Here is a 27328-nt window from a genome sequence, read left to right on the forward strand (position 1 = left end):
TATTAAAAAAAAATGCAGAGAACATATAATAATGCTGTCTGGAAATGAGTTCGTGTTTCTCTTTTCGCAGATTTATAATGAAAATAGACATCATTTTCTCTTTCCGAGCTTTATATTCTGTTTCCTCGTGTAATTATTTCCATAAAATTACATGTTATAGTTACTGTAATAGCTTTTAGATATTGATATTTAGAAAATGAGTTGTTCGTTTTAACTCATTTTTCTCCCAAAGGTAGATTAAGGAAATACTGTGATTTATATATAGCAACTTATAATTTTAATAGACGCAAATAGGAAATTTACAGTATTGAATGTTCACGTTTATGTTACAAGGAGTTGTAGAGTAGACAATGAGGAGAGTAAATTTGAATTCAAAGGTTGAATTTCAGTTCTACTGCAATTTCTAGTTTAAAATATGAATAAAGTTGCAACAAGTACAAAAACTGTCAAACTGGGTACGGACACTTTGGTACCCAGACCAGGAGGGGTGCTGGGGGTACTCAGACCAGGAGGGGTGCTGGGGGTACTCAGACCAGGAGGGGTGCTGGGGGTACTCAGACCAGGAGGGGTGCTGGGGGTACTCAGACCAGGAGGGGTGCTGGGGGTACTCAGACCAGGAGGGGTGCTGGGGGTACTCAGACCAGGAGGGGTGCTGGGGGTACTCAGACCAGGAGGGGTGCTGGGGGTACTCAGACCAGGAGGGGTGCTGGGGGTACTCAGACCAGGAGGGGTGCTGGGGGTACTCAGACCAGGAGGGGTGCTGGGGGTACTCAGACCAGGAGGGGTGCTGGGGGTACTCAGACCAGGAGGGGTGCTGGGGGTACTCAGACCAGGAGGGGTGCTGGGGGTACTCAGACCAGGAGGGGTGCTGGGGGTACTCAGACCAGGAGGGGTGCTGGGTGTCAAATAAACTTGTGGAGGAATAAACTTCACAGCCTGTGCAATGTTGGAGACCTCAGAGGAGAGACGGGCTTCATTGTCAGCCTGGATTGCAATGTAGACTTGGGTGCCATTTTCTATTTTAAAAGTTTCTGGTTTGAATTTAAATGTTTCTTTTGAGCCAGCCTCTTTAGGCATTACACTGGAAGTATTCACTAAAGTAGAGTTGCTAAAATCTTCTTGGAGAGCCAGAGAATGCCCACTCATCCTGATGACGTATCTATATGCTAGAAAAGAGAAACATCACGTTCGTTAGCGTGGTGAGGATGTGTCTCTGACTCTTCTCTGGGGCTGCAGCCTTCCACCCAGAATCCAGGCTTCTTTTTAGAAAGATACAGAAAGAGAAGAACTCTGCTTTAAATTAGAGCAAGGTACACATAATATTCATGTGGAGTAAAAGCATAAGTCCATAAGTATCTTCTATTTTCTTTCCTTTTCTCTTTCTGTAAATTAAATTGAAAGAAGAAGCGATGGGGAGCACTCAGAGAAGCACAGTTACATACAGGGAGGACGGAAGGGCAAGAGTCAAAGGTCACAGACGCTGGATGAACAGTAAGCACAGGCCCAGGACCTCTTCCCTCCTCAGCTAGCACCTTGATTCTACAATGTCATCTTTCTCATCTCCAGTTTTTAAAGTGTAAAACAGAGATTTAGTGATTTGATTAATTTCACACGAAGTTTTCCGACTGCTGATATTCTGACAGTGATATTTGTCAATGGTAATGAGTAAAAAGTGTTTAGAACAGCGTAGTAAATTGGTAATTAATGGGTGGCTGAATGTTAGCTGTTGTAACTATTGTTTTCTTTAGAAAAGAAAGGAAGATTCCTGTGCAAGTATTACATTCCACACTGATTTTAGAAATCAACAGAAATGGACCCAGAATGTCTTATGAATTGTGAGGATAAAATATTTATAACTCTTATTTGGTATGAAAACTTAATTTTTTATGTTTTTAGGTAATGTTGGAAATACTTAAAATATGTGGTACATAACTTTGATTTTTTTTCTCCCATAATTAAATTCTCTGATTAACATTTAGTTTCATGTTAAGTCCCTGGATAAGTCCTGACCATTCCACTATCACTCACAAATCCTTGTTTTTCATTTAGGTGAATCTACCTATGTGTCATCTATCTATCTATCTATCTATCTATCTATCTATCTATCTATCTATCTCTCTCTCTCTTCTATGTATCTATCAATCTATCATCACCTATATATGTGTATCTATCCATCTATCATCTATAATCACCTATGTATCCATGTATCTATCTATCCTCTATCTATCCATCTATATATTTATTATATCTATCTATCTATCTATCTATCTATCTATCTATCTATCTATCATCTATATATCTCTATCATCTATCAATCATCTATGTATCTATGTAACTATGTATCTATTTATCTTCTATCTATATGTCTGCCTGTCTGCAGTTATCTGTTTACCTGGTGTATTTTGTACTTTGTTGACTTTAAAGCGCTAACCTTGTGACAGAGACTCTGAAAGTGTTTGCAGGCTCAACAGTAATTGAATAAAATTGAGCAAAGACATAAATACTTAGAAAATTGCCCTTTGTTGGGACAAAAGGATACAAGAGAATAGTGCTATTTCATCTGTCCATTTAATTTAAATAGCTCAAATTGAGACAGGCAATTTGATAAACAATCTGAAAAAAACTGGGTTGGAATTTTAAGTTATTAGAACAGGAATAATTTGGGCCAGCTTGTATCTTTTGAAGTTTCAGTTTTTATATTTAAATATAAGTGAATAGTGGGTTACTGTTATTTATTCTATATGTGTTAGTCAGACATTAAATAAGACATTAAAGAAGCTTTAGAAAAATGAAAGGTAAAGGGGTGTCTTTCATAACACTTTAAATTCGCCATCAGACTCACCTCTTCCCTTATCGAGGACCTTGCCAGGGGCCGTCCATGTAAGGTGAATATGATCACCTATAAACTCAGCCTCCAGGTCTGTGACTTTACTTGGTGGAAACACACGAGCGTGATCGCCATCAGGGGGCGCTCCAGACACAGTAAACGATCCTCCAGAGGTTAGTCTGCTGAAGTCTTCCACTGTAGCTTCTGTGGCTTCTGGGATTTCCGGTCTGGGTGGATTCAGTACAATTTGATCTACATCCCCACAACAAGCAAACAAAAACAAATACATTATAACTTTTATGTTGTCATGTCTGTTCTTGTAAATTAATCTTGCCGGTACTCAGTGCAGATATTGAAAAGCTTGTTTGTTTTAACATCATTTTGAAGTGGATGAGGGAACGTGACATTTTAGTTAAGCTGTATTTTAATCTTATCCTTATCTCATACTCGCCTGTGAAATTTTTTTTGCGGGCAAGAATTGTGTTTTATCCGTATTTGTAGTGCTAGCATCTAGCACAGAGCTTGCTTCATAGACAATGCTGAGTGGAGTGAATTGAGGGGAGTTCCAAAACATGCATAAACGTGTCTATGAATCCATTGCCCAGATTTGCTTTTGGGACATACCGACGGTGACCTCTGTTATGCTTTTGATCTTTCTTATATTTATTTGACCTAAACCAGACATTTCTATTTGAATGTTACTTACCATTTTCAACGTAGCCAGGTATATAGAGAGACTTATTCTTTTGTTTCAGATTTAGTTTAGCCATGTTCTTTCTTGCCTGGGCATTGACTTTTAAGCTGTATCTGCCATTTCCATGGAAGTCTGTGAAATATCTTGAGTAGATGCCGTCATTTTTGAGTGTGTCAGCACCTTGGCATTGAAATGTAAGAGTTAGTCGTGGTAAGTAAAAATGAGAGTTGTAACTGTGAGTACAGGGCGTGGCCATGGTTTCGTAGTTCAGGTGGCACAGTTTCAAGTACAGGAGTTCTAGGGTCACTATATTGCTTCAAAGTTTGTCTTGGCCACATGATAACCCTCCGATTCTGGAAGAATTCTTAGTAGGTGTTCAGTCCTTTTTTTGTGGTGCTCATTTAAATAATGATTGGGGCTCCTATTTCATATAAAAAGCTTATCAAAATAAGAAAATATAAAGATAGCCGGGCAGTGGTGGTGCACGCCTTTAATCCCAGCACTTGGGAGGCAGAGGCAGGTGGATTTCTGAGTTTAAGGCCAGCCTGGTCTTCAAAGTGAGTTCCAAGATAGCCAGGGCTACACAGAGAAACCATGTCTCGAAAAAACAAAACAAAAAAACAAAAAACAAAAACAACAACAACAAAAAACAAAAACAAAAACAAAAAAAAGAAAAAAGAAGAAAAAAAAAAAGAAAAAGAAAATATAAAGATAACAAAGTGGATTAAAACACTGCCGCCAGAAGTGAGAAAAATGGTCCTCGAGTTCCTTCCATGGTTCAAGTAAAACTAATGAACTTTAAGGATGACAGTGTACTGTTAGCATTTTGTCTAAACTTTGCCCCACAGTTACCTGGCAATAGCCAGGTGTGTCTGACTCACTATAAATGGGGCTGCTTGCCCCCTCCTCTCTCTCTTATTCTTACTTTCCTGCTCCCGCTGTGCTCTCTCCCCATTCCCTTCTCTACCCCCTCTATGTCCTCATGGCCCACCCCCCTCTTCCCTCCCCTCTCCTCCCCTCCCCTACCTTCCCCTTTTCCCCCTCCCCTCCCTCCTTTTCCCCCTCCCTTTCTTTGCCTGTTCTACCCTCATAACTCCCCTTCCCATGCCTTGAATAAACTCATTCTATACTATACCATCCTGTGGGTCGTGTGGCTGGTCCCTCAGGGAAAAGGGATGCCTCCGCATGGGCCCGTGGAGCACCCCCTTCCCCCACACCTCACCACACATCCACCAGACATATCCTCCCTCTCTTTATCTTTTCATAACACATCAGTACTTACATCTGGGCAGAGGTTTAACACATTGCAGCTAGATTTCATTCACTTTGAAATACAGTTCTTAAGTGTACAGAGGGACACTGAGATAGAACCCAATGAAATAATTTTAAGTCCCATGGCACCCATTACCTGCCCCGTTGTCCCAGAGCTCCAGGGTGACTTGATTTCCACTCTCAGCTTCTATGACGGCTGTGACATTGGCTCCCAGAACAGGCAAAAACCCTTGGCTGACCCTTGCATACACAATCATCCGGCTAGGGTACTGGGCTGTGCTCTGACTCATGTGAGCGGTGGCGATGACTGGGAGTGTGGTGGGACTTCTTGCTCGAGTGGTCACTGTCACTGTTAGCAACTGAGATGTGGCACCCTTATTTAAGAGGCTGTAAGTCCAAGTGCCTGTCTGAAAAAATAAATTCCCTTTAAGAGCTTTGCTAGTGTTTTCCTCCTCTGTACTTAGGGTATATAATTACTTAGAAGTGTAAAAAGAAAAAGAGCAAGGGCTTTTGTGATGTTGGGAATGGAGCCAGGGCCTCTGCAAGCTTAGCTGCTGTACTGTTGAGATATTGCCCCAGTCTGAATACTATCTGATTTAGTAGACTAACAATGTGGGTATGAATCCTTCTGTGTTCTATGAAGCTTACTTTTAAGAATTACCTGTTACTGCTTTAGTGTTGGAAACACAGAGGATGCCTTTACTTTCTAACATAAATGGGTAACTCACAAAAACAACAGAACAGACCTACCTCAGCAATGCCTGGGATCCGAAGGCGAACAGAGAAGATATTTAGCTTATCTTCCTGGAAATCGGAGGTGGTGTAGTTTTTTCCTTTTGGATCTTGAAGAATGATTTCTGGCTTTCTTACTGTCCAGGTGATAACAAAGAACGTGTCGTTGCCGACGGTACTGTCCACAGGTACTGTACTGTTTATCCATGCCCCTGCTCCGACATTGAAGGCTTTGCTCTCCAACTGTAACAGAAATTTTATACAAGATGCAAAAACCTCTATGTTATTACTCTGGATTTTTTTTTTCAAGATAGGGTTTCTCTGTGTAGCCCTGGCTGTCCTAGAACTCAGAAATCCACCTGCCTCTGCCTCCCAAGTGCTGGGATTAAAGGCGTGCGCCACCACGTCTGGCCTTTAATACTCTGGAAATTTAAAGTTAAGGTAGTTCAGTGTAATTTTGAGTTTCAAAATTCTTTTCAGTTAAAATAATAGAGCATTGAGAACCTGACAGCTTCTGGAACAGGCGGAAGCACAGAGGCGCTGAGGCAGCACCCTGTGTGGGCCGGGGACAGTCAGCCACCGTCCGGACCGGAGGACAGGTGCCCGCCCGGTTGGGGAGGCGGCCTAAGCCACAGCAGCAGCGGTCGCCATCTTGGTCCGGGACCCGCCGAACTTAGGAAATTAGTCTGAACAGGTGAGAGGGTGCGCCAGAGAACCTGACAGCTTCTGGAACAGGCGGAAGCACAGAGGCGCTGAGGCAGCACCCTTTGTGGGCCGGGGACAGCCAGCCACCGTCCGGACCGGAGGACAGGTGCCCGCCCGGTTGGGGAGGCGGCCTAAGCCACAGCAGCAGCGGTCGCCATCTTGGTCCGGGACCCGCCGAACTTAGGAAATTAGTCTGAACAGGTGAGAGGGTGCGCCAGAGAACCTGACAGCTTCTGGAACAGGCGGAAGCACAGAGGCGCTGAGGCAGCACCCTGTGTGGGCCGGGGACAGCCGGCCACCTTCCGGACCTGAGGACAGGTGCCCACCCGGCTGGGGAGGCGGCCTAAGCCACAGCAGCAGCGGTCGCCATCTTGGTCCGAGACCCGCCGAACTTAGGAAATTAGTCTGAACAGGTGAGAGGGTGCGCCAGAGAACCTGACAGCTTCTGGAACAGGCGGAAGCACAGAGGCGCTGAGGCAGCACCCTTTGTGGGCCGGGGACAGCCAGCCACCGTCCGGACCGGAGGACAGGTGCCCGCCCGGTTGGGGAGGCGGCCTAAGCCACAGCAGCAGCGATCGCCATCTTGGTCCGGGACCCGCCGAACTTAGAAAATTAGTCTGAACAGGTGAGAGGGTGCGCCAGAGAACCTGACAGCTTCTGGAACAGGCGGAAGCACAGAGGCGCTGAGGCAGCACCCTTTGTGGGCCGGGGACAGCCAGCCACCGTCCGGACCGGAGGACAGGTGCCCGCCCGGTTGGGGAGGCGGCCTAAGCCACAGCAGCAGCGGTCGCCATCTTGGTCCGGGACCCGCCGAACTTAGGAAATTAGTCTGAACAGGTGAGAGGGTGCGCCAGAGAACCTGACAGCTTCTGGAACAGGCGGAAGCACAGAGGCGCTGAGGCAGCACCCTTTGTGGGCCGGGGACAGCCAGCCACCGTCCGGACCGGAGGACAGGTGCCCGCCCGGTTGGGGAGGCGGCCTAAGCCACAGCAGCAGCGATCGCCATCTTGGTCTGGGACCCGCCGAACTTAGAAAATTAGTCTGAACAGGTGAGAGGGTGCGCCAGAGAACCTGACAGCTTCTGGAACAGGCGGAAGCACAGAGGCGCTGAGGCAGCACCCTTTGTGGGCCGGGGACAGCCGGCCACCGTCCGGACCAGAGGACAGGTGCCCGCCCGGCAGGGGAGGCGGTCTCAGCCGCAGCAGCAGCAGCGGTCGCCATCTTGGTTCCGGGACTCCAAGGAACTTAGGAATTTAATCTGCTTAGGTGAGAGTCTGTACCACCTGGGAACTGCCAAAGCAACACAGTGTCTGAGAAAGGTCCTGTTTTGGGCCTTCTTCTTCGGCCAGGAGGAGGTCCAAATACAAGATATCCGCGCACCTTCCCTGTAAGAGAGCTTGCCAGCAGAGAGTGCTCTGAGCACTGAAACTCAGAGGAGAGAATCTGTCTCCCAGGTCTGCTGATAGACGGTAACAGAATCACCAGAAGAACAATCTCTAAACAGAGTCAACTATAACTACTAACTCCAGAGATTACCAGATGGCGAAAGGTAAACGGAGGAATCTTACTAACAGGAACCAAGACCACTCACCATCACCAGAACCCAGCACACCCACTTCGCCCAGTCCAGGGAACCCCAACACACCTGAGAACCTAGACCTAGATTTAAAAGCATATCTCATGATGATGGTAGAGGACATCAAGAAGGACTTTAATAAATCACTTAAAGAAATACAGGAGAACACTGCTAAAGAGTTACAAGTCCTTAAAGAAAAACAGGAAAACACAATCAAACAGGTAGAAGTCCTTACAGAAAAAGAGGAAAAAACATACAAACAGGTGATGGAAATGAACAAAACCATACTAGACCTAAAAAGGGAAGTAGACACAATAAAGAAAACTCAAAGCGAGGCAACACTAGAGATAGAAACCCTAGGAAAGAAATCTGGAACCATAGATTTGAGCATCAGCAACAGAATACAAGAGATGGAAGAGAGAATCTCAGGTGCAGAAGATTCCATAGAGAACATCGGCACAACAATCAAAGAAAATGGAAAATGCAAAAAGATCCTAACTCAAAATATCCAGGAAATCCAGGACACAATAAGAAGACCAAACGTACGGATAATAGGAGTGGATGAGAATGAAGATTTTCAACTCAAAGGTCCAGCAAACATCTTCAACAAAATTATTGAAGAAAACTTCCCAAATCTAAAGAATGAGATGCCTATGAACATACAAGAAGCCTACAGAACTCCAAACAGACTGGACCAGAAAAGAAATTCCTCCCGACACATAATAATCAGAATGTCAAATGCACTAAATAAAGATAGAATACTAAAAGCAGTAAGGGAAAAAGGTCAAGTAACATATAAAGGCAAGCCTATCAGAATTACACCAGATTTTTCACCAGAGACTATGAAGGCCAGAAGAGCCTGGACAGATGTTATACAGACACTAAGAGAACACAAACTGCAGCCCAGGCTACTATACCCAGCCAAACTCTCAATTATCATAGATGGAGAAACCAAAGTATTCCACGACAAAACCAAATTCACGCATTATCTCTCCACGAATCCAGCCCTTCAAAGGATAATAACAGAAAAAAACCAATACAAGAACGGGAACAACGCCCTAGAAAAAACAAGAAGGTAATCCCTCAACAAACCTAAAAGAAGACAGCCACAAGAACAGAATGCCAACTTTAACAACTAAAATAACAGGAAGCAACAATTACTTTTCCTTAATATCTCTTAACATCAATGGTCTCAACTCGCCAATAAAAAGACATAGACTAACAAACTGGCTACACAAACAAGACCCAACATTTTGCTGCTTACAGGAAACTCATCTCAGAGAAAAAGATAGACACTACCTCAGAGTGAAAGGCTGGAAAACAATTTTCCAAGCAAATGGTATGAAGAAACAAGCAGGAGTAGCCACCCTAATATCTGATAAGATTGACTTCCAACCCAAAGTCATCAAAAAAGACAAGGAGGGACACTTCATTCTCATCAAAGGTAAAATCCTCCAAGAGGAACTCTCAATTCTGAATATCTATGCTCCAAATACAAGAGCAGCCACATTCACTAAAGAAACTTTAGTAAAGCTCAAAGCACACATTGCACCTCACACAATAATAGTGGGAGACTTCAACACACCACTTTCACCAATGGACAGATCATGGAAACAGAAACTAAACAGGGACACACTGAAACTAACAGAAGTGATGAAACAAATGGATCTGACAGATATCTACAGAACATTTTATCCTAAAACAAAAGGATATACCTTCTTCTCAGCACCTCATGGTACCTTCTCCAAAATTGACCACATAATAGGTCACAAATCAGGCCTCAACAGATTCAAAAATATTGAAATTGTCCCATGTATCCTATCAGATCACCATGCACTAAGGCTGATCTTCAATAACAAAATAAATAACAGAAAGCCAACATTCACATGGAAACTGAACAACACTCTTCTCAATGATACCTTGGTCAAGGAAGGAATAAAGAAAGAAATTAAAGACTTTTTAGAGTTTAATGAAAATGAAGCCACAACGTACCCAAACCTTTGGGACACAATGAAAGCATTTCTAAGAGGGAAACTCATAGCTCTGAGTGCCTCCAAGAAAAAACGGGAGAGAGCACATACTAGCAGCTTGACAACACATCTAAAAGCTCTAGAAAAAAAGGAAGCAAATTCACCCAAGAGGAGTAGACGGCAGGAAATAATCAAACTCAGGGGTGAAATCAACCAAGTGGAAACAAGAAGAACTATTCAAAGAATTAACCAAACGAGGAGTTGGTTCTTTGAGAAAATCAACAAGATAGATAAACCCTTAGCTAGACTCACTAAAGGGCACAGGGACAAAATCCTAATTAACAAAATCAGAAATGAAAAGGGAGACATAACAACAGATCCTGAAGAAATCCAAAACACCATCAGATCCTTCTACAAAAGGCTATACTCAACAAAACTGGAAAACCTGGACGAAATGGACAAATTTCTGGACAGATACCAGGTACCAAAGTTGAATCAGGATCAAGTTGACCTTCTAAACAGTCCCATATCCCCTAAAGAAATAGAAGCAGTTATTAATAGTCTCCCAGCCAAAAAAAGCCCAGGACCAGACGGGTTTAGTGCAGAGTTCTATCAGACCTTCAAAGAAGATCTAACTCCAGTTCTGCACAAACTTTTTCACAAGATAGAAGTAGAAGGTATTCTACCCAACTCATTTTATGAAGCCACTATTACTCTGATACCTAAACCACAGAAAGATCCAACAAAGATAGAGAACTTCAGACCAATTTCTCTTATGAACATCGATGCAAAAATCCTTAATAAAATTCTCGCTAACCGCATCCAAGAACACATTAAAGCAATCATCCATCCTGACCAAGTAGGTTTTATTCCAGGGATGCAGGGATGGTTTAATATACGAAAATCCATCAATGTAATCCATTATATAAACAAACTCAAAGACAAAAACCACATGATCATCTCGTTAGATGCAGAAAAAGCATTTGACAAGATCCAACACCCATTCATGATAAAAGTTTTGGAAAGATCAGGAATTCAAGGCCCATACCTAAACATGATAAAAGCAATCTACAGCAAACCAGTAGCCAACATCAAAGTAAATGGAGAGAAGCTGGAAGCAATCCCACTAAAATCAGGGACTAGACAAGGCTGCCCACTTTCTCCCTACCTTTTCAACATAGTACTTGAAGTATTAGCCAGAGCAATTCGACAACAAAAGGAGATCAAGGGGATACAAATTGGAAAAGAGGAAGTCAAAATATCACTTTTTGCAGATGATATGATAGTATATATAAGTGACCCTAAAAATTCCACCAGAGAACTCCTAAACCTGATAAACAGCTTTGGTGAAGTAGCTGGATATAAAATTAACTCAAACAAGTCAATGGCCTTTCTCTACACAAAGAATAAACAGGCTGAGAAAGAAATTAGGGAAACAACACCCTTCTCAATAGCCACAAATAATATAAAATACCTCGGCGTGACTCTAACGAAGGAAGTGAAAGATCTGTATGATAAAAACTTCAAGTCCCTGAAGAAAGAAATTAAAGAAGATCTCAGAAGATGGAAAGATCTCCCATGCTCATGGATTGGCAGGATCAACATTGTAAAAATGGCTATCTTGCCAAAAGCAATCTACAGATTCAATGCAATCCCCATCAAAATTCCAACTCAATTCTTCAACGAATTAGAAGGAGCAATTTGCAAATTCATCTGGAATAACAAAAAACCGAGGATAGCAAAAACTCTTCTCAAGGATAAAAGAACCTCTGGTGGAATCACCATGCCTGACCTAAAGCTTTACTACAGAGCAATTGTGATAAAAACGGCATGGTACTGGTATAGAGACAGACAAGTGGACCAATGGAATAGAATTGAAGACCCAGAAATGAACCCACACACCTATGGTCACTTGATCTTCGACAAGGGAGCCAAAACCATCCAGTGGAAGAAAGACAGCATTTTCAACAATTGGTGCTGGCACAACTGGTTGTTATCATGTAGAAGAATGCGAATAGATCCATACTTATCTCCTTGTACTAAGGTCAAATCTAAGTGGATCAAGGAACTTCACATAAAACCAGAGACACTGAAACTTATAGAGGAGAAAGTGGGAAAAAGCCTTGAAGATATGGGCACAGGGGAAAAATTCCTGAACAGAACAGCAATGGCTTGTGCTGTAAGATCGAGAATTGACAAATGGGACCTAATGAAACTCCAAAGTTTCTGCAAGGCAAAAGACACTGTCAATAAGACAAAAGGACCACCAACAGACTGGGAAAGGATCTTTACCTATCCTAAATCAGATAGGGGACTAATATCCAACATATATAAAGAACTCAAGAAGGTGGACCTCAGAAAATCAAATAACCCCCTTAAAAAATGGGGCTCAGAACTGAACAAGGAATTCTCACCTGAGGAATACCGAATGGCAGAGAAGCACCTGAAAAAATGTTCAACATCCTTAATCATCAGGGAAATGCAAATCAAAACAACCCTGAGATTCCACCTCACACCAGTCAGAATGGCTAAGATCAAAAATTCAGGTGACAGCAGATGCTGGCGTGGATGTGGAGAAAGAGGAACACTCCTCCATTGTTGGTGGGATTGCAGGCTTGTACAACCACTCTGGAAATCAGTCTGGCGGTTCCTCAGAAAATTGGACATAGTACTACCGGAGGATCCAGCAATACCTCTCCTGGGCATATATCCAGAAGAAGCCCCAACTGGTAAGAAGGACACATGCTCCACTATGTTCATAGCAGCCTTATTTATAATAGCCAGAAACTGGAAAGAACCCAGATGCCCCTCAACAGAGGAATGGATACAGAAAATGTGGTACATCTACACAATGGAGTACTACTCAGCTATCAAAAAGAATGAATTTATGAAATTCCTAGCCAAATGGATGGACCTGGAGAGCATCATCCTGAGTGAGGTAACACATTCACAAAGGAACTCACACAATATGTACTCACTGATAAGTGGATACTAGCCCAAAACCTAGGATACCCACGATATAAGATACAATTTCCTAAACACATGAAACTCAAGAAAAATGAAGACTGAAGTGTGGACACTATGCCCCTCCTTAGAAGTGGGAACAAAACACCCATGGAAGGAGTTACAGAAACAAAGTATGGAGCTGAGATGAAAGGATGGACCATGTAGAGACTACCATATCCAGGGATCCACCCCATAATCAGCTTCCAAATGCTGACACCATTGCATACACTAGCAAGATTTTATCGAAACGACCCAGATGTAGCTGTCTCTTGTGAGACTATGCCGGGGCCTGGCAAACACAGAGGTGGATGCTCACAGTCAGGTAATGGATGGATCACAGGGCTCCCAATGGAGGAGCTAGAGAAAGTACCCAAGGAGCTAAAGGGATCTTCAACCCTATAGGTGGAACAACATTATGAACTAACCAGTACCCCTGAGCTCTTGACTCTAGCTGCATATGTATCAAAAGATGGCCTAGTCGGCCATCACTGGAAAGAGAGGCCCATTGGACACGCAAACTTTATATGCCCCAGTACAGGGGAACGCCAGGGCCAAAAAGGGGGAATGGGTGGGTAGGGGAGTGGGGGTGGGAGGGTATGGGGGACTTTTGGTATAGCATTGGAAATGTAAATGAGCTAAATACCTAATAAAAAATGGAAAAAAAAATTAAAAAAAAAATAATAGAGCATTAAATTTTTTTCAGTAAAAACAATATGTTAGGAAAAATTTAAATTGCTAAATTAAATTTGTAAAAATTATGAAGATTAAAAATAATATAAGGAATAAAGGGCTGCAGGAGACAAGGCATGTTTAAGCCATGGGAAACCAAGTTCAATGGGGAAGTGTTTCTTCTATCCAATGGAGCCATTTTTAAGTTAGTGTGGTGGTTTTAATAGGTAAGGTCCCCATAGACTCATGCTTGTATGCTTGGCCATAGGGCATGGCACTATTAGGAGGTGTGGCCTTGCTGGAGAAGGTATGGGTGGTGGGCATAGAGGTCTCTTATGCTCAGTCTTATCCTTCTGATGCCTGCAGATCAAGGTGAAGAACTCTCAGCTAGCTACCTCTCTAATAACATTTGCCTGGGTATCACCATGTGTCCGCCAAAACGATAATGGACCAAACCTCTGCAACTGTAAGGCAGCCCCAATTTAATGTTTTCCTTTATAACAGTTGCCTTGGAGCCAGGTGTGGTGGCGCATGCCTTTAATTCCAGCACTTGGGAGGCAGAGGCAAGTGGATTTCTGAGTTCGAGGCCAGCCTGGTCTACAAAGTGAGTTCCAGGACAGTCAGGGTTACACAGAGAAACCCTATCTCAAAAAACCAAAAAAAAAAAAAAAAAAAAAAGGAATAGCTAATAATTAGCACAATGGGCGTCTATGAAACAGTGAGAAGACAAAGGGATTTGCTGACCTGCAGAGCCTGCTGTGAGATGCTGCCACTTTTAGATGAGATCCCACTGAAAGCATCAATCAGGCCATTCACGTCTTCCTTGGCATAAAATCGAAGCCCTCCTAAAGGGGAGTTTTAAATGGGAAAATCCTGTTTACTCTGTGAGCTCAACAAACTACTGCACAAGCTACTTAGGTCTTCAGTTACAGTCCACCAAGGATTGCTTTACCAGATCCTCAGGGTCGTAGTGTTCCAAGTAGAATTTACTTACCCAAAGTGTGTTAAGAACAAAGGGAAACCCAAAGAACTTCAGTTATTTGTTTGATTAATCAGCCACCAGAAAGGAGTGCAAGTTATTGTAGCAATGCCTGGATATGACACAATTAATACCACAACAGTGAAATTCAAGGCAGCTCTGAAAAGTTAGTGAATTATTTTCTGGTTGGATCACAACTGCATCAATGATCATGAGATACTGACTGTTTAGAGTGAAGGGAAATTGATGTACGGTAGAAAATAGATAATGGAGACATTAAAGGACAGAAGGATCTTACTTGCATGTAAGAAGCCAAGAAAGAATAGGTTGGAGAGAAACGAGTGCCTAAAATATGATATTCATTACACACTTATGTAACTACTAGATGGCTGAAAGTCCGTCTAGAAGACTACTGAAGGAGCCACACAGGGGCTGGTGTGGTCAGGCTTAGAATGTGTTAGGACGAGATAGAAATACCCCACGGTGGAATGAGTCCTGAATGATAGTCAGGACTCTTCTGCAAATCATGTATAGCCTCTGGGTTTCCATTTGTTCCTCCATAAATCTGGATGCCTAAACCTTTTCTGTCGAATCGAATGGTAGTTTTAAGCTGAGAAATAATTTCGGATGCCGCTGGGAGCCGTAGAACAAGGCTCAGATTAGTGGTATCGGTTGAAATTAGGCAAAGAATAAATGGTGACAAAGATAACGAGCACCATGAGCCGTTGGTATACGGAAGCTGCAGGGGAAGGAAAAAGAACCCAAGGAGCAAGAGGCAAAGATTAACTTTTAGACAGGGAATTTTTGAGCAGTTTTCTGTTTGTGGAGAAAGATCATGTACGACAGAAAGACAACCAGAACATTTTCTATTCAATCTCTGTTCCAAGTTGTACCTGTCATGTCTGACAGAGTCTCCAGTTCTCGCGCAGCAGAAGGCCCCAGCGCGATGGTGTGGATGATGGCTCCACTGTGTTTGACCTCCTGAAAGCACGAGCTTATTCTATTATCTTCCCCATCTGTTAGCAATACGATCTCAGAACCGGAAGTGCTCTGGTCACTGGAGGTAATTGCCTGGAGGGGAAAAGCCACATTATTAATCGCAAAAGAATAATTTCTGAATAAAAGAAAAGTAAGAACAAACTTCTTTAGTCCTGGAGGAGTCCTTAGGCTTCTGCCTCAGAGTGACCTAACTGCGTTATCATTCCCAGCTGAGTTGGCACGTGGAACCGGGTATAATGGATGGGTTTTGAAAGCTGGAGTCTTGATAGACCTAGTCATCTAACGCATGCGTGCTCCCACTACTCGCAAGAGGAAGCATGAGTCACATAAGTCCTGTACAAAGTTAGTAAATGGCTTTCTCTTATCATCCTAGGAACTACTTGGGGATAGGCAAGTGACCCAGGCAGTCTGGAAGGCTGCATCACCTGGAGCTCAGCCTGCAAGGGTGGCTAGGCTCTAACGAACTTCCCAGGGAAAGCTGGTGGGTAAGCTGAGCCTTTAGAGCTAGGCTCTGACTAGTTGAATGACCCTAAAACATTTAGACATAATCCGGCTGGGGTCACACTCTTCTAAGGCCAACGTGTTCAGGGTGGCAGTGACTACTTGGAGGCAAGATTCGTTTAAAAGGTGACTTTCTATTTTGTGTCTTAGTATTTGATGATAAATAGACTCAAGTGGAGGTTAGCTTAGGTTGGAAAACGTGAATATCAAGAGTTATCTACACACAGTGGGCTACATCCCTCAACAAGTGCTCCTAACATTTTAGTTTACAATTTTAACACCGTTTAACTTCCATCTGTGCTCTTTATGCTTGGCCTTTTGCTGCCTGAGGAGCACTTTGGTCTCTGTGGTTTAAAACGCCAATTTGATGGGCCAGGAATTTCGGTGCCTGCAGTATCAAATGGTACCAATGACCCACTTTCAAGGTTTTCTCAATGGCATTGCATTCTACTCAGGGTGGTGCCAAAGAGCTTGCTATTCAATTGCTGATCTCTCCTTGCATATCCACTCCCCAGTGCCACTTAGCCCGCGATGTTGCGCCAGGTGACATTTGGACATAGGCTACAGAGGATGGGGAAGGCTACTTTCTCTACACAGATGATTTGTCTAGATCAGGTTAGACTATGATGAAATGAAGAATCCATGAACTCACGACCCTTGGTGAGAGTTGAAGAAGTCATCAAGGGTACTATGTAGTAGTCAATGATAGTAAATAGATTCTTTTTTAACCTCGAATCCTTTTTTGAGTCCGTTGCAAATTGAAGTTCCGCCATTTGGGTATTGAGGCAGCTTTGTGCTGATCGCTAGGTAGGAGCTGTCATTGATGATCCTTATTAGGTTAGTTTGGATTGTGGCAGTGCTATCAAATGTCACCAGGCCGACCAAGGATTCCTTTTCAATAATTTGAATTAAGTATAGCTCTGCTGCTTGGTTCATTAGGGTCAGACGAGTGATGGGGCTTCCCTGTTTAAACAAAAACATAAAGAATTACACACACACACACACACACACACATGTATGTATGTATGTATGTATGTATGTATGTATGTATGTATGCATATATATGAGAGCAACTCTGGAGTATCTTTAAACCTTGTCATATCAGTGAAAGACAAAAAATCACCAATGGCCATAGGTCTTGATAATAATTCATTAGTGCATTTTAAAGGTATATTTTCTTCAGTTTAAAGGTTTGCAAATTAGCTCAGTGGTTAAGTGTTCTTTTTGCTCTTGAAGAGGACTTGGGTTCAGTTCTCAGAACCCAGATGTGACTCACAACTGTTTGCACCTCCACTTCCAGAGGATCTGAGACCTCTTTTGGCCTTTGCAGGTGTGAGACTCTCTCAAGTGGTGCATATATATACTTTAGGCAATACACTTATACACATAAAATAAAATAAATAAACCTTAAAACCATTAGCTATATTTATAAAAGTCTTACCTTTTTATATAACAATCTATTTAATATTTTTTCTGAATGAAACTTATTTTTTCTTAGTAAATACCAAGTAGAAAAGTACCAAAAATGTCCAACTATAGGGAACTGATTAAATTATGGTATGTATATATGACATAATTGCTAAATATAACAATTATTTTTTGTTTTTCCATTTTTCTCCTTTATTGAAAATAGTTTCCCTTTCAGGTCTGCTCCATCTCTCCTCCCCTTCCCTCCCCTTCCCTCCCCTCTGGATTCACTCCCTTTCTGGAGAGGTTTTGAAAGTTGGAGTCTTGATAGACCAAATTAGAAAAGAACAGGCTTTGAAGAGATAGCCAAACAGGACCAAATAAAATATAGTAAGATGAAGCAAAAATTAGCGTACTGAAGTTGGACACAGCAACCCAACAGGAGGAAGAGTCCCAAGAGCAGGCAGGAGAGTCAGAGACCCACTTGTTCTCATGGTCAGGAGTCCCATAAACATACTAAGCTAATAGCTATAATATACACGCTGAGGACTTGGTGCAAAGCCATGTAGACCCTGTGCTAGCTGATTCAGTAAATATGATGTAATTATTAAAACGTTTCACAGAATCTTTTTTGACATGGAAAATTTTTAAGGCATATTATGTAAAAGATTGGGTTATAAAACATACAAAGTACAATTACAGTTTTTGAAGAAAAAGTAAACATTAGGAATCAGAAAAGGGCTCTTACTCTCTCTGTCCCTTCTTTTCCCATTCTTCTCCACGTGTTCCTGGATGGCTTCTACCCTCTCCTCTCCTCTCCTCTCCTCTCCTCTCCTCTCCTCTCCTCTCCTCTCCTCTCCTCTCCTCTCCTCTCCTCTCCTCTCCTCTCCTCTCCTCTCCTCCCCTCCTCTCCCCTCCTCTCCCCTCCTCTCCCCTCCCCTACCCCCTTCCTTCTCCTACCACCTCCCCTCCCCTCCTCTCTTTTCCTCTCTTTTCCTCTTCGTTCCTCTCTTCTCTCTCTCCTCCCTCAATTCCCCTCCCCATGCCCTAAATAAACTCTGTTCTATAAAGAAGAAGAAGAAGAAGAAGAAGAAGAAGAAGAAGAAGAAGAAGAAGAAGAAGAAGAAGAGGAGGAGGAGGAGGAGGAGGAGGAGGAGGAGGAGGAGGAGGAGGAGGAGGAGGAGGAAGAGGAAGAGGAGAAAAGAAGAGAAGAGGAAGAAGAAGAAGAAGAAGAAGAAGAAGAAGAAGAAGAAGAAGAAGAAGAAGAAGAAGAAGAAGAAGAAGAAGAAGAAGAAGAGAATGATGTGATATGTTCAATGGTGGTACCACGGATAATTTTCATTTGTTTCTTCCCTTCTGTTTTTTTGAGGTGAGATCTTGCTAGGTTGCCCAGGCTGGCTTAAAACTAATGCTCACAATTGAGGCTGGTTGTCTCAGCCTCTGAGTGGCTAAAATTATAGGTAGGCACCGTCAGATCTGACTTCATTTCTCTTTGTGTGTGCAGTTAAATTTTTCTTAGAACCAAAAGTTATGGGATAAAAAACTATCTATAATCTTATAACCCCACTTTAACCATTGTTTTTTATCCCAGTATTTCATTGGCATAAGCATCATTATTAGTTTATTAGAACTAAAATTAAATTAAATTATAATTCTGTATTTAGCTTAAATACTTAATTTAAGAAACCCAGCATATAATGTCTTACTAAGCGCATGCTTCCAGATTTATCCAGCACCAAGCAGACCACTCGCTGTCTGGATTTGAGCAGTGAAAATGTAGGCAGGGGAGGGGCTTCTGTTCCTGTCATGGGAGAGGCATTCTGAAAGTCAGCAGACGCCTTGATTACATCCCACGTGCTTCTGAGATTGCACATTTTGTTTTGTAGGTTTGGAGCTTCTACATTGTGGGTTTTTTCTGTGCAGAATTCAACCACCTGAAAAAAAAACCAATTAAAACTCTATGTTGTAATAATACATAATGGATCACCATTTTTTTCTCCCTTTTCCACATATGATTTTAGCTGCCATGCGCATCCTGAACCGGATTTGTCTCCTGACAAGAATTACTTCTATTAGATGCTTTGTTGTCCATTTCACATGGATGTGAAAGTGAGTAACGCTGTCAATACTTAGGGTCAATGCTGTTAGGAGCTTTAAAATGAGACTGTCAGTGCAGAATGGTCGCCACTCACGTAGTTACGTTAGCTTCTTGCTTCCTTATCTACACTTTGAGGACCGCCTCTTCTGAATTAAATGTAAGAAAAGAAATGTATGGTTTCTGGTCATTTCTGTCCCTTAAAAGTAGAATGAGAGAGATGACTCTTACTATGAATGCTCTATACTTCCATAGTGAGCCCAGAAACTTGGGGACATACACCCTAACAATCTAGCTTGTTATCAGTGCTTATGAGTTTGACACGTATAAATAAAAACCTTGGAAGATAAGAGTAATTCCATCAGAAACTTTTTTATGCCTGTGGTAGTATTTGTTGCTTGTGTGTTAGTATCTGAGGAATTGCTGATTTTCAATTAAGCTGGCCTTATAATAATTTAGATATATAACTTTGATTTGTTTTAAAAATACTTTTTCATTTAAGATAGTCTTACATTTGCATACACTTTTGTAAGGTAAAGATAATATGTTTATATAATTTAAGACTGGATAGCATCAAAGAGAATAACCAACAGACATTAAATAGACAGCCTTCACAATGGCAGGAAACACTTGCCAATGGCCCACAGTAGGAGACTTAAAAATTTATAAGGAACTCACAAAATCCAATAACAAAAACCTCCCAGAAATAACAAGATTAAAAATAGTCAGATGAACTAAGTAGACTTTTCTCAAGAAAATACATGTAAGGGACCGGTATGGATGTGGCAAAGAGCTTCTCACTGCCAGCCACCAGGGAAGGACATATTAAAGCCACGGTGAGATACAAGCTCACTCCAGTCAGATGGGTGCAGTAAATAAGACAAAAAGAAAATGTTGGAGAAGGTCCTAGAAAAGGGGGATGATCATGCTTGATAGGAATCTGAGTTGGTACTCGAGGGAAAATAACATGGGAGTTTGTAAAGACTGAAAAATAGAAACACCATATGACCAAGCAATCTCTATCTGTATTTCTATCTCTCTACCCCTCTCTCTCTCTATCATCTATCTATCATCTATCTATCATCTATTTATCATCTATCTATCTATCTATCTATCTATCTATCTATCTATCTATGCTGCACTATCTGTCTATCTGTCTATCTATTTATCTATCTATCTATCTATCTATCTATCTATCTATCTATCTATCTATCATCTATGCTGCACAGATACCCAACAACCATATCACACTGCACATCCATGATAGTCACAGTGTTCAAAATGTAGACTCAACCTAAGTGTCCATCAATGGATGAATGGATTGATAAAATGTAGTGTACACACAAGAGGATAGCATTCTCTCACAAATGAGAAGAAAACACTATTATTTGCCTCAATATAAGTGAACCTAGAGAACATTGTGCAAAGTGACATAATAGGAGACCAAAAAGACAGATGTGGTTGTGATCTCACTAATATACTGAGGCTAAAAAACTCTATAATATAAGTAGAGTAGAATATTGGTGATCTGTAACTGAGAATCCAAATGAGAAGGTCACACAGAGAAGTTGGCTAGTAGTATAAAATTACAGTTAGATTACTAGAATATATTCTAGTGTTTAATAGCAGAATAAAGTGACCTTAGTTAACAGTAATTTGTGTTTCAAAATAGCATGATGAGAGGATTTTGAATGTTTTTACCACCAAGGTAGAGCATAAATCTTTGAGGTAATGAATATGCTAATTATCCGTATTTCATCATTAGGCATTATGTCTGTCTATTAAAATGTCACATTGTATCCCTTAAATTTACAATGTGTCAAGCGAAAATTAAAATTAAAAGAGATTGGATTTTTTTAGGGAAAGAGATGACTACATATTTTCAAAACATATTATAAATTTTAAAATTAAAAATTTAAGGCTTGTTTTGTACCTACCTTGCATTAATTGAGCTTATACTTGCTTATATTAAACCTTATAAACATAATGATAATGGAAACAAGGTGTCTTAATTGACATTTTTAAAATGAGGGAGCTAAATATCATATTTGCAGTGTTCTGTCAATAACATCTTGAAAACACACATTAGGTTTCTGTGTCAAATCTATTGACTCTAACACATGTGCTGATACCCATCAGATTACGTATTTAAACCATTGTCTTCGAGAACGTATCTTCTTATATCTGTTCTGTGGAGACAGGGGCATCTGGATTTCCCAAATATTAGCATTTTATAATGGTTTGGTAAGCTTTAGTGAGAAGACAGTGGAAAACCTAGAATGTCACCTGGAAGCCCCATTGTTGATTCCATTAGGCTGGTGTGAGAAATCACCTGGAGATGGATTAGCGTGAGGTTGCTGTTCTACACACCAGTCCAACAGACATGAGTGAGGGAAGACTCTAAGAAGTTATGTGACTCAAGTAAGAAGGGCACAGTGCTATTCCTGAAGACATGAGCAGGGTAATGATAATGGATAGGATACTACCCAGACGCATCCCATCCTTGCCTGGAGAAAACAGCCTCTAGTCAGTTCAATGAGTCATTTTCTTCCACTTTGTGGATACACATAGTATCATAGTGGAAATAAAACTTCATTGCTTAGCTCTATGCAAGGATTCCATTGTGAGAAAAATGGAAAGCACTTACAGAATCGAGACTTTGCATGAACATGATGGAGCCCCTCGCAGTCTGGGATTTGTTTGGGATAAATGTACACTTGGCTTCCTGCATTCCTGTCTTTGCATCTCGACGACATCTCCTCGACACACAGCTGCCTCCCTGACACTCACGGACCACACTGGTGCCAGTGATGTCGGTGGAACACCTATGATAAAAGCATTGAGTTGCTGTGGTGGTGCTAGCTGCTGGACCCAGAGGCTACACACATGCTAAGTGAGCTGTCTATCACAAAGCCACACCCTCAGAACCAGTTTGGAAGCTTCCCTCACTCTCTCTTGTCCTGAAATCTTTTCCTCAGTGACAACTCTTCTTGGTCATGCCCCAAATATTTCATTTTGACAACAGTAGGCATAATGTTTATCTCTACATACATAACCTTGGTTTTAGGAAAACAACAATAACAACAACATCTAAACAACTCTCCCCCTAAAACCCTGTATTTTCAGAGTATGATTTTAAACATCCATTGGCTTCCTAATATGATCAATACATCTATTTTCTCTGGGGGCTAATGATAATTTGATAAGTATCAAACTTATATGGATGTTATAAAGACCGAATTAGGTAAGAGTTGCAGAGGAATTGGATTTTTAGTGAGGAGAGAAAAATCAAAATATGTTTAAAATCCTCTTAAATTTCCACATATAAATTCCATGGTTGTAAATGTATAGTAAGTTGCAGCTTACATTTTTATAACGAGTAAGCTAGACTAAGTGAAAAGTTGGAAAAATATATTCATCAAATGATTGGGCTTTCATGACAAAGATAGTTGCTAAATCCATGTCAGAGAATGGGGGAGTGGGATAGAGTCCTTTTTCAAAGCGTTCTCAAAGTCTCTCTCTCCCTCTCTCTGCATATAAATATGTATACATATATATGTATATATATGTATGTGTATATATATATATATATATATATATATATATATATATATATATTCTTATTCATACCTCATGACATTAGTTCATTACACACATTTGTTTGTATTATAAGGATAACAGAGATTGTAATGTCTTTTCAAGAGAGGTAGCTCCAGAGTTGGGCCCGAAGCCTAACTTGCACATGATAAGACTCAAAAGTTTCTGGGAACAGAGCAGACGCTCAATGGGCGTTAGGAGCTTGTTTTAACTAAGATATATCTTTTTAAGGCAGATCATAAGGAAACTCATTCATTTTTAATGCTGTAAATATTTATCACTTGATAATTGTTTGTTTGGTTTTGACTTTAGAGAATTACAAAAGCAAAGCTAAACTAAACTAAAAACGAACTAACTAACTGACTGACTGACTGACTGACTAACTAAAACCCACAGTCTTGAAGGATCTTAAACTCTATTGGGAGAAAACAAAACGACAACAAGATAAGCTGGTAAGTAGACGTGTGATCGAGGCCACACATGCTCTCTGGACTCTCTACAGGGCAGCTAACCTCAAATGGGAGGAGCAGAAAGATCAAGAGGAGAAGTAACTAAAGGTTAAATAGGCCTTGTCTAGGCTAGGAATGGTTTTGTGGTGTGAAAGTCGGAGTCAGAGGCCCATGTTGCTCTCAGCTGAGCCTGTGTGCATGAGCCCAGGCAGCTCTGCAGACCACACATTGCAGAGAAGACAGGAATAGATATGTCTCCAGCACCCTCTTTCATCAAATTGACGATCTCTCACAGAATTATTTCCTCAAGACACTGATTTCTATGGTTCTTAATACTTGAAGACAATATTCTAAGTGCTTTATACTTTTAATTTAAAAGCCAAATTAAATGTCCTACCAGTTCACACATAGGGCTTGAGTAGATTAATGCCCAGATTGTCCTCAAGCCACCCAATACAGAGAGCTGAAGAGGTGTAAATAAGAAGTTGTAATCAGATTAGTTTACATAGTGATACCTTGTTGCTTCGACAGTGTTCTTTCTAGACATGTAGAAAGGCCGGTCCATGTTATACTCATCAAATACTCCCCACCGGAGATGGGCCCACTCATGGACAAAGACTCTGCCTGAGAGAGAGGATTGTGACATATAAATCTTGTTAAAACTATTTAATATGGATTCCTTCTATTTAAATTTCTTATTTATCTCTTAGCCTGAGCTAGAGGACTCTAGAAACCAACATTTTTCATTAGTTCATAAATGGTGAAACAGAATGACATCATCATGTGGCTCAGTTAACTACTAAATCTGTCTACACAACAGGTTGGTTATAATTAGCATATTTCCAAGAAATTAGCGTATTTCTAAGTGAAGGCATTATTTAGAGTTTACTTTCCTTTTCTGAGTCTTAGATATCCACATTAACGGTAGTGGTTTGCTTTTCCCCAGTGGAAATAAGAAGTGTGAAATAGTTATTTCTACCTCGGGGTCCGTAGATACCCAAGTTATCAGTGAGTAGGAAGTTTGGAGTGAAGTGTATGTACTGTCCTCTGTCCCCACACTGTCCGTACTGAAGGGTGTAGGGGTCGTCTCCATGTTGCAGGTGAGGATCGGCAACTATGACGTCTGCCTAAAACACAGAACAGCAAACCCAGTCAGACTCCAGGCAAGAGACTTTACAAACTAGGACTGTCTCACTTAACTGATAAAGGCCATCTTCCTAGTTTCATTCCCGACAGAATTAGCATTCACCCAAAGGTACAAGGATTCATCTGTAAAAGGGACAGGAAGCAGTTTAGAAGATAGATGTGACACCTACTTGGTCATATGATTCTTGTTTTGGTGTTAAGTACTCAGTTTTTGACTTCCAGGTTATGGGAACTAAAATGCTCACGTTTCTGAAATAAAATCTTCTTTCTGTGGCTTCAAACAGGTAAGTGGAGGCTTGAGTTACCATTTCCTGACAAAACGAAAAGTGCATTGTGTTAATAATGCCACACAACAAAGTTAGCATTAAAGATGTATACACAAACGACACAAATCGAAGCCCTTAAATAGAATGATTTTACAAAATCTCACGTCTGTATGTTTCTTTTCATGTGTACAAATTCATGCCTGCTTTTACCTTGTTTGTAGTCCGGAGTATAGACTGAAGATGGGAATGAAGATGTTGGGTCAGTTATAAAAGTAATTAGGATTGGAAGTCTGTGGGAGATGCTCAGAAAATGAGATGGAGGGGTCAGAGGCTAAATCAACAGTCAGCACCCTGGCCTACAGTGGAAGGGTGGAGTTGAATAGAGGCATCGTGGCCAACATCCCTGGCTGCTAGGGCTGATGAGGACAGCAGACCTGTGCCACATTGAGCCATCTCTTCTGGACATGCAACAACTGTCGAACTCTTGCTGCAGCTTGGAGTGCCAATGAATGGCAAGTAGGAAGCTGGCTGTTCTCCTCCTGCTGCTGCATCTGTCGGCCGGTGTAAGAGTCTAACGGTCCTTGGAAAAGTGCGTGCTGTCAATCAAAACGGCTGCACTCCCTCCTCTGTGCAGCTCGGACAAACAAGCACGAGCTCTCTCCTGTGCTGTTAGAAGGAGCTGATCCAGACGCAGAAGCCAAACAGCATTAGGAGGAGCAGCAAGGAATCCAAAGCACCGGCAGCAGCAGAGAACGAGTGGAGATAATCCACGCTTTTCTGCACTAGAAAGCATCCCTGAATGCCCAAGGCACACTCAGCCTGTGCGGAGGACCGAGCGCAAGAAGCAGGGTTGCTGGAGACCAGAGCAGGAAGGCCATATGCTCAAAATGAAGAAGAAGGACACTTCGGCAAGTGGACTGGAGATGGCTTGGGTCAGGGCTCAGAGAATGGAGGGAAGCTAAGCTACTTGGATTTGTTCTTCATATGTTTGTTTTCACCTAGCGCATCCTGGGAGCTAATGTGTTGTGCACAGAGCGTCTCTCTTGAACGACAAAGACTTCTCACTTCCTGAATCTTTTATTCTTAAGGCCCCAGTTACATAACTTTGTGAGTTTAAAGTTTGGTGTATTGTTGCACTTGATATTAACTTTGTCTTTAATCAGCACACTATACTTAGAGAAGAGACAACTCGAAATAAGTATAGTAGACATTTCTAATTAACACCAAGTGTCGTAAAAGACCAAGTTTTACCAAGTGGTAAAAATAAAAATAAGAAAGGCTGATTAATTTCAGTTTAGTCATTAATTTTATGACTGTAAATCACTTAATTTCTTACTTACGTAAGAGTTAGAGTCCTTCTTAGTCAGATCTTGGTCCTGAGAGGATCTAAGAACTGAGTACATATTCCAGCACTATATGCTAAAATCTTTTATTATACTGGTAAAAGTAAAAGTAGAAACAAATCAATTTTAAAACGTGTAAGATTTCTTTAAGGTAAGCCAGGTAAGGGTTTTCGGTTTTCCTAAGTGGAGCTGGAGTGTGCATTTGCTCTATAGTTTGTAAACCACCATTACTAAGATAGAGTGTGGAAACTCCACTTGCTCTCAAGTCTATTACCTCACCTACTTAATAAATTATTAACAGCTTGACCATAGAATTTAATATATAATAAAGATATAAAGCTAAGCAGATTCCCATCTTGACTGAAGATAATACTGCAGACATGATGAAGACGGTCAAAGCGCCCCTTGGGAGGGTAAAACCATATGTGTGAGTGTGTAACTGTGTGTGTGAATGTGTAACTGTGTGTGTGAGTTTGGATGTGCAGGCAACAGAATTATTGACCTGACAATAAAACCCCTTCTTACCTTTATGCTTGGGATGAGCCTTTCGTCCTCCGGCACACTGGGGTTAATGGCAATGACCACACCCTCATATCCATTGCTGTTGAGATGCACCATGGAGCTCTCTGTGTTCTGCAGGAGATGCAGGGTGAGGAACAGAAGGACCTGCAGCCCTGGCACCATGGTCGCACTGCTCCAGTGAGAAGGAGCAGCACAGAAGGGCATTTATGTGTGTGCTTCGCTCGGGAATTTGAATCACGGCCAGAATATTTGCATATAGGTGTTGAGTGAAGTCCCCATATTTCTTGGTGACCTTCCTTATTGCTTTCATTCTAGAGACTTAACGGTTAAATGTTAGTGGGGATTAAGGTAAACACATCCATCGTTCTTTCTAAGGCACCAAGTATTTACTAAAGTGAGCTGTCCTTTCGGATTCTTTGTGAAGTCATCCTCATAGCTGTGGGTACTTGTCATTGTGACCGTCTTCATCACTGCCACCATCATCATAAGGATACAGCCCCACAGGGCTGATGTCAGGGTCTGTTTATAGGGCGAGGTTAGTAACCGATTAAAAAAAAAAGCAGGAAAGAGCAG

The 27328-nt window shown here is 41.5% G+C and overlaps 1 protein-coding gene and 1 pseudogene across 1 annotated transcript; one reads left to right on the forward strand and one right to left on the reverse strand.

Moving 5' to 3' along the window:
* Positions 1-254: 254 nt before the first annotated feature.
* On the reverse strand, positions 255-26934 carry Clca3b (chloride channel accessory 3B). Its single transcript, NM_139148.2, has 14 exons — positions 26759-26934; positions 24795-24935; positions 24458-24605; positions 23994-24102; positions 22080-22257; positions 19044-19271; positions 16660-16893; positions 15324-15501; positions 14196-14296; positions 5544-5768; positions 4930-5200; positions 3534-3701; positions 2843-3079; positions 255-1166 (listed from the first exon to the last, which is right to left on the reverse strand). Exons 1-14 carry the CDS (start codon positions 26915-26917, stop codon positions 409-411), a joined length of 3135 nt encoding a protein of 1044 aa, NP_631887.2. The 5' UTR covers positions 26918-26934; the 3' UTR covers positions 255-408.
* On the forward strand, positions 25233-25752 carry Gm16215 (predicted gene 16215; annotated as a pseudogene).
* Positions 26935-27328: the final 394 nt, after the last annotated feature.

Source organism: Mus musculus, chromosome 3, assembly GCF_000001635.26.
Source record: "Mus musculus strain C57BL/6J chromosome 3, GRCm38.p6 C57BL/6J".
Lineage (NCBI taxonomy): Eukaryota > Metazoa > Chordata > Mammalia > Rodentia > Muridae > Mus > Mus musculus.

Bases quoted from the DNA above. Each gene is read 5' to 3' on its own strand.
- Clca3b (NM_139148.2), bottom strand. From the start codon at position 26,917: ATGGTGCCAGGGCTGCAGGTCCTTCTGTTCCTCACCCTGCATCTCCTG. The intron at 22,258-23,993 runs GTATCACTATGT...CTTTTATCATAG, and splicing joins AACACTGTCGAAGCAACAAG to GTGTTCCACCGACATCACTG. The intron at 16,894-19,043 runs GTAAGACATTAT...TTGTTTAAACAG, and splicing joins AATCTGGAAGCATGCGCTTA to GGAAGCCCCATCACTCGTCT.